At 43.5% G+C, this 12,816-nt stretch overlaps 1 protein-coding gene across 1 annotated transcript in view; it reads right to left on the reverse strand.

The window, feature by feature from the left end:
• Window positions 1-12,816, reverse strand: part of ZFYVE26 (zinc finger FYVE-type containing 26) — a 52,767-nt gene that overhangs the window by 13,360 nt on the left and 26,591 nt on the right. Inside the window, exons 23-33 of the mRNA XM_056851566.1 lie at window positions 12,538-12,660; window positions 11,604-11,780; window positions 11,015-11,261; window positions 9,636-9,734; window positions 8,044-8,201; window positions 7,373-7,542; window positions 6,430-6,461; window positions 5,092-5,216; window positions 4,068-4,288; window positions 2,605-2,752; window positions 1,377-1,586 (exon numbers count right to left, since the gene is read on the reverse strand). Of these exons, the coding sequence (XP_056707544.1) occupies window positions 1,377-1,586; window positions 2,605-2,752; window positions 4,068-4,288; window positions 5,092-5,216; window positions 6,430-6,461; window positions 7,373-7,542; window positions 8,044-8,201; window positions 9,636-9,734; window positions 11,015-11,261; window positions 11,604-11,780; window positions 12,538-12,660 (1,710 nt within the window). The remainder of the gene's footprint in view (window positions 1-1,376; window positions 1,587-2,604; window positions 2,753-4,067; window positions 4,289-5,091; window positions 5,217-6,429; window positions 6,462-7,372; window positions 7,543-8,043; window positions 8,202-9,635; window positions 9,735-11,014; window positions 11,262-11,603; window positions 11,781-12,537; window positions 12,661-12,816) is intronic.

A 12,816-nucleotide genomic window follows, 5' to 3' on the forward strand; every position in this document is an offset into this window, starting at 1 on the left:
ATTGCTACACTATACAGCTGAAGGTGTAAAGGAAATAGTTCTCACTGAGGATTTGGGGTGGCCCACTGACTCCATACCGAGACAAGATACTCTTGATAGTGCTTGGAATGATGACAAACAATGTTGGCCTATATCTAAGGCATTTAAGTTATTGTAGGAGAGGGCAGTGATTTTCCATCAGTTCCCTACTCCTACTGCAGACCCTTCCCCCCATTATGCAGTCATCAGGGCCTGCAGATTTTAAGGGCTTAGTGGGAGTTGAGTATCAGTAGAAACTGCCACATCTTTTTTTTTAAAATGAAGGGTATTGAAAGTTTGTGTGACTGGACACAGGCCATCTTTGTATGGCTTTTATTCAGTGTCTAACATTTTGATTTGAAGACATTACAGCTTGCCGTGTTAAACACCTGCCTTAGATTCTACCTAAGTTTTCCATGAGTGGAAGGGCTTCCCACTGCACTGATCTCCCCACCAACACATAAACAAAACCCATGAAATCCTGCTCCCAGCAGAGTTAGGGAATCCTCCAGAATAGCATGGATGGTATAGCGCTGCTTCCATTGGAAGGGGGAAAAACAGTGAAAATCCCCTCCACCCTACTCCACTTGTGGGAAACTTCGGTAGGATTGAAGCCATTAGTTTAGTGAGTTTGAATCACCAACTAACTCAGCCCCATTAACATCCGTAAGAGTTTTGTCACAGACTGCACCAACATAACTGGCCTGCAGGTCAAGATTACCTCAGTGCCAAGATTTCTGTTTAGATGCTCCAAATTAACTATTTGCACAGCATCTACGTTTGGAGAAATCTGTTAAAGTAGATTTCCTATGCACACCTCCCTGTGCTGTGTGTGTGTAAAGTGCCGTCAGGTTGCAGCCTACATATGGCGACCCCTTTTTGGGGTTTTCATGGCAAGAGACTCACAGAGGTGGTTTGCCAGTGCCTTCCTCTGCACAGCAACCCTGGTGTTCCTTGGTGGTCTCCCATACAAATACTAACCAGGGCTGACCCTGCTTAGCTTCTGAGATCTGACGAGATCAGGCTAGCCTGGGGCCATCCAGGTCAGGGCACCTCCCTGTACTACTTGGAGGGGAAAAGAAATCTAGCTGTGACTTAAAAAAACAACAATAAATACACATATGAGGAGACTCAGGAACCTTATAACCACATTTAAACACACACAAAGCCCTTACCATACAGGAATTTTTAACCCTGTGAAGAGGTGGTTGTTTATAGTTTCTGCCCATTCAGTTAGGCTTATTTTCCGTGCCCGGCTGATGGCTACAGAGGACTGCATTTCCACGTGGTCAGGACCACTGTTCAGAGGCCTCAGTGCAAGAGAGCAGGGTTAAAGGAGGGAAGTTTGGATTTCTTACCACAGAGAGAATAGGCTTCACCGTGGTCTCCAGGTAATGGATAACATCTTGGACTAGTCTTGTGCCCAGATTTAGCTGATTCAGATCTCGTGGGGGCTTTAGGCACCGGCTAAATTTCTCTCTGGCAGCAGTTAGATTGCCTGCTTTAAGACAAGCCATGCCCCATGCATGCCACGCACCAGCAGGATCGAGGCCAGTCTTTGTAGAAACCTAAAAACCATGGTACCGTACTGAAAATGGTCACTTAACATAAATAATCTTCCATTTAGTTTTAGATGGCCACCTTCTTTTTCTGAGGGAAAAAATGAGTAGATATACAACTGTATTTCTGAAGTATTTCCTGTTATTAAATATACTGAGTTTTTACTTTCTATTTCAGAGGAGAAAAGTAATTCCTTATATACAGTGCTAGTACCCTGCTGTATTAGTGGCCAGATCTTTCTTCAGATAGATAAAAAGACATTCTCCCCCTCCCCCCCAAAAAAATTTCAAGTCAGATGTTCCCTTATGAAGGGTAAAAGGGACCAGTTTCAGTCTAACAGTTGACAGGGGGAACTTTTTCATGGGAAAAAAGGGAGAATGATTTCCTTTAGCCAAAAATCTTAGTAGAGTTACATAATTTCCCCCCTGTGAACAAGCACTAGTTATCTTAAATTCACACTGTGCACACCATAATTATTTTGGATGTCACAGAGGATTAACAGGCCAATAAACTAGGGAAACAGAAAAAGAGTGACCAGTGCAGTTATTCCACAATTCCATGGGTTTTCAACAGGATTGCCAACCAATTATAAATAGATAACTGGCTAAAAGGTAGATTTATCAATAACACATTACTATATTATCTAAACCTAAATGTATTGAAAAAGGTGAAGAAAATTTTACAGCTTACAACTTACAAACGAGCAACTATTAACTTTTAGAAGGCCACCTTTTCTTTCCCAGGTCAAGTCAAAAAGAGTCTGGTATTTCAGTCACAACACACCAGTTAAAACTGGCCCCTACTGATGATTAGCTGTAGTATTAGTTGATTAATATACCATGAATTGCACTAAAACCTAACCACTTACTTTCAAGGTTGTATATGTCACAGGGTAGGGGGCACAATGCATTTAAAACACACTAGTGTATTTTGTACATAGTGAGAATATCCAAAAGGACCAATCTTTGAAGCAAACCGTAGGTGTGAACCAGTTTTCCATAGCCACAGCTCTCCCTCTGAATTTACCTCTACAGCGAGTTGATAGTATTCTGCTTCCAAAAGTTGATTCCGTAGCCTTGTAACTGCTGCAGGCTTCAGTATCTGATCCAGAGATGGTACATGACGATATGCAGCAGCCACCAAAATAGTCAACACATCCACTTTGCTGATGTAACTGTTGGGGCATTCAAACAAAGCAGACAAGAATGTCAGGGAGCGAAATTCAGCACAACTCTTATGTACATGTTGTTCACTTCCTGATACGACACTCCCCCCCTCCAACACAGCACACTTAAAAGCAGACACAGCTACCTAGGTGCTGGTCTATTAGAGCCAGCTGTCCATAAAGCAGCATTTATTGTACAAAACTCAGGCAAATTATCTAAAACTGCAAAATTTTAATCTCACTGTTGTGACACCCAACATGGACACAAGTCCTCCTGCTCAACAGGATTTATTTGCAACTCTACACAGGTTTTCAGCCACTGAGATGGAGACAAGGCTCATTTGCAGACTCAGGAGCAAGAGGGAAGGCAGGAGGCGGCAGGGGAGAATAACGCAATACCAATACAATGCTGGAGTAAACTGATTACAGCCACTGGAACATTGGTAAGGCGTGGGGGACAGAGCGATGTGGGCAACCCCCCTCCCATTGTCCAGTGGCAACCCTCCCAGCTTGCCTGTTAGGTGAAACCACATGGGATGGCAGATCTTAGGATTCTACATGGTGCAAACCACTGTATGGTTTCCCTGCCATCTGGGAGTGAAGCCGAACAACAGCTAGGTACGCCCACAATGGCTCCACCCCAGGACCTCTCAAGGGTATCTCCAAAGAGGGGGGAGATGGGCCTGCAGGTGCTGCATTGCCTCCCCCCCAATGGATCCAGCCTCATGCCCAAACTACCTATCACAAAGTTGTGACAAAACATACAAACCGTGCAGCCAACAAAAACACCCTTCAAGACCACAAATGAAGGGCAAGATGGGAAGCCAAGATGACTTACTGTGGATTCTACGGCAGGGCCCAGCTAAAAAGGAGGTCAGGTGGACCAGAGAGGGAAGCTTGTCTTTCTGGTCCACTCGAGCACTCCCAGCACTGTCCATGGTTGGCACTGGCGCCATCACTGCAGAATCCTGCCAAGAACATCCAGCATGCCAGGCTACCTTGGCAATGAGAAAAAGAGAGGCACCTCCAGCTCTTTGTGTCCTACTCCCTACCCCATGCCTCAAACCACCCCCTTGGACAAATCCAGGAGCCTTGCTTTTCACCAACAGAAGGGGGAAGTTCCATTCCAGGAGTAAAGAGAGCTCTGCTCCAAGCTCTTTGGATCCAACCCTGATTTTCTACTTCTACAGATTCATTCAGTTACTTTTGTGGAATAATTGCATTTGAAAAGTTATGACCCAGAGTTTATTCTCAGAGAAAGAATTCTATATTCTTATCAGCTTTTTAAAAACGAAGCAAGCAGACAAATAAATGACCATTTTACCTATCGCAAAGAGCTAAATCTTGGCTCCTTCCAGCTTTTACAAACATCATTTTGGCACTGAAAAGAAGCTGCTTCATGATATCCGTGAGGAGCCCAGCATCCAATTCAGGGTTTGTCAGGCCTCGAGACAACTTACAACAGTGCTCGATCAACTGGTGACCACAAGCTACGCTATCCGAGTGCAGATTCAAGATGGCGATGCACAAGGAAGCACTGGGAGCCTGAATATCAGAAGAGAAAATGAAAGGGAGACAGATAACAGCAGGTAAGCTAACCAAAAGCTAGGAGAGAGGAACACCAATTAATCAGCGTAACCCCACCTAAGTCAAAGGAACAGGCACAAACAGATTTTTTAAAAGTATATTGTTTACTATACACTCCAGGAGATAGAAATGGAGATTTCATTTCCCCCTTTAAATCCTGGGTGGACATGCAACCTTGAATCCTATGTTTTGGTTTGCCATTAGGGAGAAAGTTGGAGACATAAATGAAATAAATTAAGTTAAAAAAAATATGGCAATTCAGCCAGTGGAAAAGGTGTGTGTCATTTTTGCCATTTAACTCCAACTGCTTTACTTCCCATGCTGTTCTTAGGGGGTTTCTTAACCCTTATGGGCATTATATTGGGGAGCACAGCAGACCATAGTAGAAGTGGGCAAGTGTCAAAAAGTTTACTTTGGAGTGTGCTGCACTGTTTGTGCAAAATGGGATATGATGGAGCTACAAGGAGTAGCTTAAGTAGTTCTGGGGCTGTAATCCTTTGTACACTAAATTTGAGAGTTCCATTGAACTCAGGGGCCTTACTTCTGAGGAAACGTGCTTAGGACTGTACGGTTAGCTGCAGTTTTAAAGGACATTCATAAGCTTGTAGAAAGGATCTCTCCCTTTCACCCCAGAGTTAAACGCTGGCCACTCCTTTCCTACCTTCTCTTTCCTTCTAGCTCTTCCATACCTCTTTTCTGCTATGTCCCTCGTCCTATCCCTCTGCAAAGGAGTGTTTCACACATAAAGAACATGTACTTACCTGTTCATAGTAAAACTCACTACGCACAGTTTCATTCTCTTCTTCTCTCAAAGAAAGAAGCCATTCAAGCTCCGCTGTCTTTGGTACTTGCATCACTACAGAGTAATCTGAGTGTTCAGAAGTCTCTGTTCCATGACAGAAATGCAGAAGCATAACCATTTATGATTAAAATGTTTCAGGACTTTTTGTGGAAGGTACAAGCAAACAAATACTTTTAGAAGCAGAGGCCAGGCATTAAAATGTATGAATTGTTGCAATGAGACTTTTTCTGAAAGCCTCAGTTAGCAATTTAAACTTTCTGTTTGCAAGTCGGGGGGGGGGGAGACTAGGAATGCTATGCCACAATCCTTCATAGCTGTGTTTGCCACCCAGAAAACCTGATCTTTATTGGATCAGTTCATTTTTGTCAGCTTGCCTAAAACCAAGTTTCCTCCATTTTATGAAAGGAGACATATTCATGAAAAGATTCCCTCTTCTCAGACAAGGGAACAGCTCAGCAAATCCTGCAGTTAACAGGATGGTTCCTTCACAATGGGTAGCCATGCTAGGTTGTCTGTGGCAGCAGGAAAGAGCAAGAGTCCAGCAGCAATTATAAGGATGGCTCCTTATAACTGACAGAAACTAATGTTTTCAAAACATGAGGAAGCTATGCCCACAAAATGTTCTCATAACATAGCCAGCATGTCCTTAAAACGTATTAACCAGAACCTGCCCCAAAGCAAATGACTGGTTAATTCCTGATACTGTGATTAATTATTGATACTGGGGCCAATGGCTCGATGGTAACACCCTCCCCTAGGTAATAAGTATTGAGGCTTAGGCTGCTAAATCTTTGTACTCATCTACCATATTCGAAGACACATCATTAGTCAAAGAATATCTTCAGAAAGTGCCCAGTCTGGCCAGGAAGGAAGTCTTCTGAAAGCCTCAGCCAGTCAAGGTTATAACAACCGGGTAAACTCATCTAAGGTTAGTTTCACTGTCTCTCCGTGCACACAGTGTTTGTGCCAGTGATTACAGCTCCTTATAATGGGGGGAATGCAAAAAAGCTATTTATAGGAGTTACAATATTTCTAACCTTTATGCTTGAAGAACCATGCCTGGCTCCCTAAGCTTGCCATACCTTAATTTTGAAGACAACACACTGAGACAGACCTTCCTTGTACACAGGAGAAGCCGTGTTAGCCTGCTGCAGCAACAGATAGGACTCGAATGCTCCAGCCACAGTGTTTGTTATCTTTGACATACCACAGGAATGTTTTTACATCTTCTAAACGCACAGGCTAAGAGCCAGATAGTAATCCCCATTATAAGCTAACACAATGTTGTTTTTCTTACCTTCTTCTAGATCCTTGTCCTCATCATTTGCGCTATAAATTGAGCGAGAAAGGAAGAACATTGATACCCACCCTAATATTATAGGATTTCAATACAGTCAGGATTTTTATGATTCTCTAATTTAAAAACTATTTTTCCTACCCCCTTATATGTCCATGCCAAACAGAAGGGTGCTATTATCATGATCTTGGGATTCTACAATTGACCTCACAAGAACCTCAGACTGTTTGCCCTCCTGGCTTGCCACACTGTCGAATGTTTTCCCTTGTGTTAACTGTATTGCCCAATCTACTCCTGCACAAACAGTACAGCAGCTTATAGAGAAAAGCCTCTGAAACAAAGAAAGCCAATCACATTGTATAAAACCAAAACAGCATGTGCCATACTGAACTACACCTAATCAAACCAGAGATCTAATACAAACATCTGATAACTGCATCTCTAATCTTCCACATAATTTACTGGGTTGAACCTTACCATTCTGCTCAACTAAGACAAGAGGCTCCCGCTGCTGGACTCCATGCTTAACTGAGCAGAGCAGTAAGACAAATCCCATTACTTTTTATATTTACACAACAGCTTTCTCCTTTTTTCAAACCCCGTATTTTAATCTCAAGCCTTTCACATGACAGCCAAGAAATGAAATGGCCAGTTGGTCCTTCCATGTGGCTAAATTTTACAAAAGGTACTGCCACAGAGTGACCGGAAGTGGCAGCATACTGCATGGGAACTGGCTGTAGGTCTTTGGGAAGCATGGTATTACAAGCTGGGGAAAAAGAAGCCACCAGAGTTAGGGATTACAAAGAACCACTAGGATTGATTTCCTAGAACAGAGAGAAACTCCAAACCATTTAGCAAATTATTATGTTAACTAAAATGACCTCAGCTCAATATTCAGGACCACTACTCCAGATAGACAAACAGGGAAAGAGTCTTCACATACATTACTGTATCTTGGCATAAAACTGTTGAACACTCCTTGTTGTAGTAATTGTAGCACTGGTCACAGACACGAGCCAGGTTTTCCATGCATGCTTCTACCACCATTTTCTTGGTAGAACAGGAGCTGCATACAAGCCTTCCGCAACGTCTGCAGTGATGCCGTCTATTGAACTGAGACACGAGAGAGGAAGATTGCATACAGTAGAACTAGTACCTTAGCCAGTACCATTTATCACACTCAAGAAACCTAAATATCAGGTCCTCCTTGGGAGCAGCAGCCACATGAAGCTACTATAAGTTGTTCCTAGGCCCCATGGTGCAGAGTGGTAAGCTGCAGTACTGCAGTCCAAGCTCTGCTCATGACCTGAGTTCGATCCCAACGGAAGTTAGTTTCAGGTAGCCGGCTCAAGGTTGACTCAGCCTTCCATCCTTCTGAGGTCGGTAAAATGAGTACCCAGCTTGCCGGGGTAAAGGGAAGATGACTGGGGAAGGCACTGGCAAACCACCTCGTAAACAAAGTCTGCCTAGGAAACGTCGGGATGTGACGTCACCCCATGGGTCAGGAATGACCTGGTGCTTGCACAGGGGACCTTTACCTTTAGGCTTCTAGGTAACTACCTATTCAGGAGCCTAAGCAGTACCCTAGCAAAGACCCTGATGGTGCTTCCTTACCATAGTAAAACGCTCCGTTTTGCAGACCATGCACGTTCCTTCGGTTTCATCTGGGATCCACTGGTGTTTCGGTGGGGGCCTCTCAGGTGGCACAAACTCCTGAACAGAAACAGTTCGCAGTAGGCTTCTTTCTCCTGGGCTGGGTGAACGTGCTGCATCTTAAAACCAAAACCAATGAGAAACTGAATTACTACTTCCGTACAGTGACAATATAATGAACAAGGTATTCTCACATCACGGCTTGTCAAGAAAGTAAGCAGCGGGCTTGAATCGCTTTATCTCGTTACCTCCATTTCTCATATCCGCAGTCATATATTCCAGCACTGCAGGCACGGGAGAAACGGAGGCTTGTTTACATGAGATCAGGCAACACAAGATTTCAGAAACACAGTAAAAAAACAAAAACCCACATACCAACCAAATTATATTAAATAACTTTGGGATTTTCTTTCCAAATCACAGAACAGATATGGTATGGCAGCTTTCTCAGAATAACCCGTCGCTTGCACATTATCACTTCACAGGAACGAGGAGTGATAAGTGATAGCTCTGGGCTAACTTATTTCCAGCTCTTGTCCCAGAGACTGGGGATTCAATGTCGCTGTTCCCAAGTGCAGGACCCTGCTTCTCTCCCAGGACAGCCTCCATATGGTGCACGTGATGGTGAAATGAGGGGCAGCTCATCACCCCCACCACACAGTGTAGGTACCCAGCACCTGCCCCTGTAGCCACAAACCAACTCTTCAGAAATGGGTACGATGTAAGTTTTAAGAAGGCACAGTAGGATTTTTTTTTTTGCCTCCTTCCAATTTTATTAAAGGGTTCATTTGGCATGGTAACAAGGAGGAGACTGAAGGCTCAGGCTTCCCGAACAGGCACTGGGCCCAGACCTGTTACCCAAATAACCCAACGAAACCTTCAGAATTACTACATGCTCACAGTGTGGGGTGAGAGAGCATGCAATAAACAAGGTGACAGGAGGGTTGTTTTTCCATTTAAGAAAATTTACAGCTAGCAGACAAAGCCTAGCTTGATTGTGAACAAACCACTGAAGTTCCCTTAACGTAACCTCATGTTCATGTACTACCACTTTTTATGGGTGTGTGTGGGGGTGGGGGTGGGAAGCAGCACTAGCATTAAGAGAAAAAGGCACTTCTTAGTTTTTGGTGTTCTAGGAAGCATCTGCCCAATGGTAAAGCAACACAAATATACATTCATTGTCGCCAATGAGGGCCCTGCACTGTTCACTCTGCAACAGCTTTAGACTTTTTCTAGTTTTCACAGGTGTGGTTCAGACAAAGTGCTGAGCTCTGGCTCACGAGTACCTCCCCTACTGTTCCCTCCTCCCCTTGCGCCAGCTCAGATTTCCAGCAGCTGACAAACCTGTTTGCCATTTTGTCTAAGAAAAGAGGGAGAGCACAAGCTTGAGGCTCTTTTATATACCTCAGCCTGCTCACAGAAATCATAAAGAAAAGATCTATAATTGCATTTCAAAAATAACAGAAGCAGAAGTAAAGACCAGGACAAGAGGATTAACCAAAATAAATACAAAAAGTTGAACATGGCCTAACGATTATACCCTTTTTCCTCACCAGGAAAACTAGGAGAATATAACTCTGTTGATTCCGATTTAGACAATGTGCCAGATTCAGATACCTGACAAAGACTCTCTTGAATCTGAATAATGGAATCTAGACAAAAGAAAGAATAGTTAAGGTATTGGTTAGTTATTTTTTTTAATTTGCAAAAAGGAAGATTACAATAATCCACTCAGAGCAGTGCACAAAAACATTAATCCAAAATGGGATTAATTTGCGTGACACAAGTGACTACAGCTTTTGTCCAGATTTATTCACAAATGATTTATTAACTGTCTAGCATGCAACATTGGGTGTAAGATTCAGATTTTGCATTTAAGAAGAAGAGTTGGTTTTTATATGTTGACTTTCTCTACCACTTAAGGAAGAATCAAACCAGTTTACAGTCACCTTCCCTTCCCCTCCCCACAACAGACACCCTGTGAGATAGGTGGGACTGAGAGAGCTGTGACTAGCCCAAGGTCACCCAGCAGGCTGCATGTGGAGGAGTGGGGAAACCAACCCGGCACACCAGATTAGCCTCCACCGTTCATGTGGAGGAGTGGGGAATCAAACCCAGTTCTCCAGATTAGAGTCCACTGCTCCAAACCACCGCTCTTAACCACTTCATCACGCTGGCTTTAAGCTACTGAAGGTAGGAGGATATTTAGATCCAGAAGTTGCACAATTTAACCATACTAGAATTTTTAATGTTCTCCTTCCTGAAATGTTTTTGCCTATGCATATTTTAGAAGAGTGCAAAGTTCCGTTTACAAAAAAATAGAACACTTGGGTGACATGGGGTTCCATGAAGCCTCCCTCGTGACTGCAGGCCCCACAAATACTAATAAAAACTGGATACATTTAGCCTGGAGAACAGAAGACTCGGGAGAGGCAGGATTGCACTCTTTAAATACCTGAAAGGCTACCACATGCAAGAGGGCCAAGATTCGTTCTCTGCTGTTCAGGAGGGGAAAACTAGCTCTAATGGGCTTAAATTACAGGGAGAGAGATTTTAGTTGAATGTTAGGAAAAACTCCCTAACAGTAAGAGTAGTCAGACGATGGAGCAGTTACCTAGGGGAACAGTGGGCTCTCCCTTGCTGGAAGTCTTCAAGCTGAGTCTGGGCAGCCATTTGTCAGAATTAGACAAGGATCCTGTGACCCTATTTTGACTACTGGTCACAGAACCACATCTGGATGGGATTGGAGGGGAAAAATGGGCCAGCACTGAGGCCTTGAAGGCAAATCCCCAAGCACCCTGCCCAGATCCCCAGCACACATCACAATGAGAATGGCAGCAGCTAGGACTCTTTGTCTCCTCCAGGATCTGAGACAATCGGTTAAAAGTGCAAGAATACCTCAATTCAGCAGAGATTTCTTAAATACAGTCACCTGATCTCTTCTCTTTTAATGAGAAGGGGAAGTCGAGGGCTTTCCCCGCATATTTGGAAAGCAAGGCATCAACATCTTCCACAGTAAAACCTATCTCCTGCCCAGCCAAGAGCTGGTGCAGTGTCTGTATGGCCACCGCAGCCCAATCCACTTTCATGTTCATCAGGAGCTGTTCCAGCATCAGCAGCGGCTTGCAGGAGAGGTGGGAGTAGCTGGCACGGTAAGCCTCGGGGAGAGTCAGCAACACCTTGTGCACAAAAGAAAAGAAGGATTGCTGCTTCGGACAATAATCACAGGGGCTGACCACATCACCCTGAGAAGTTAAAGTGGAAGAAAGCTGCTGTACATTAGGCTTGTGCTTGGATCAAGACACACATCCTTTTTGGTCTCATACAACGTGATTGGCTTCCATTATTTCCCGAGGCTTTCTTTCATGAGCCGCCAGGAGAGCAAACACTCTGAAGTTCTTGTGTGGTGACTTGTAGAACGCCAAGACCACAGTAATAGCACCCTTCTGTTTGGCACAGCCAGTCTGCAATACTAAAAGCAAAATTCAGCAATAACTGCTGAGAACTCGGCTCCTGCTTACCTTTGATCCCATATAGAGCGCCTGAATTTCATTATGGCGCATCGCTGTTAAGTGCCTGTAGAAATATGTTGTGAGGTAATCTGCGAGGAAGTGAGAAGCTGCCAAGCTAGGATGTTTATCAAGACACTGTTCGCTTATGACAAGCTGAATGTCTGGGTCTTCTATCCTTTGTAAGAGCTACAAAGAGATTAAAACCACAGAGATCATTCAGATGAGACCATAAAATATGAAAGGCATTGTATATTAGAAGTCTACGGTACCACAAGGCTCTGAACATATGTCAATACCTCCTACTGAAAAGTAGTAACAGACACTACAAAGAAAATGTAGTCCATCAAATTTCTAACGTGATGCCATCTGCAGTTACGGTAATACTGGACTTTGGCCTAAAGTATTTTAGAACATGAATTCTCAAAGAACAAAAGAACAAAAAAATCTAACAAAGTTATTGGATTTAACATTTCTCGTTTATTACCAAGTAACAATCAATTTCACAGGCAGCACTTCGATTCAGATGTCTTGGTGTCTTCTAAGTTGCTTTGATTGTTCACCATGAAATAAGCCACCTAAAGGCTGCTGTATTACAAGACAGAGGAGTACCTGTTTGTGACTCCTCAGCAAGCAAGTATAAAGAATGAAAGTGAGATGTGCTCCAGTGTGCACCCAGGAGCCACACAACTCTCAGATACTCCTTGGCATACGTTTTCAGACACCTGTACATCCAAACATGGAGGCTGCTATGGATACATGCACTGAAACGTAAACTCTTCTTTCCCATAATTTGCAAATCAATCCATCAGCTATGATCTCTACACGTTGTGACACTCAAAGGGAAAACAAGGACAGCCCAGTGGATGCTACCTAGATATCCTCAGTCTTGCCAGGGACGCGGGTGGGGAGAGAAAGACTTTGGGGACAGATCAAAAATGGTTACCAGCAAGGCCTTCTCCATGTCTCCCATCTCCAGCAAGTGAAGGAGATGATTCTGGTGAAGACTGATTAATTGATCTCTTGGAATAGGATACAGATTACCCCATTCTTCACATAAATCATATTCCTAGAATTAAAAAAAAAAACATACACACAATACTAGTTTTCTAGCAATTCCATTTTGCACAGTTATTGTCAAATATAAACCAGAAGTCCAGTTACGCATACAACAGGCATAGTCTTCAGAAGGAAATCATATGCAGTACAATCTTTTTAACACAAA

This window comes from Euleptes europaea, chromosome 6, assembly GCF_029931775.1.
Source record: "Euleptes europaea isolate rEulEur1 chromosome 6, rEulEur1.hap1, whole genome shotgun sequence".
NCBI lineage: Eukaryota > Metazoa > Chordata > Lepidosauria > Squamata > Sphaerodactylidae > Euleptes > Euleptes europaea.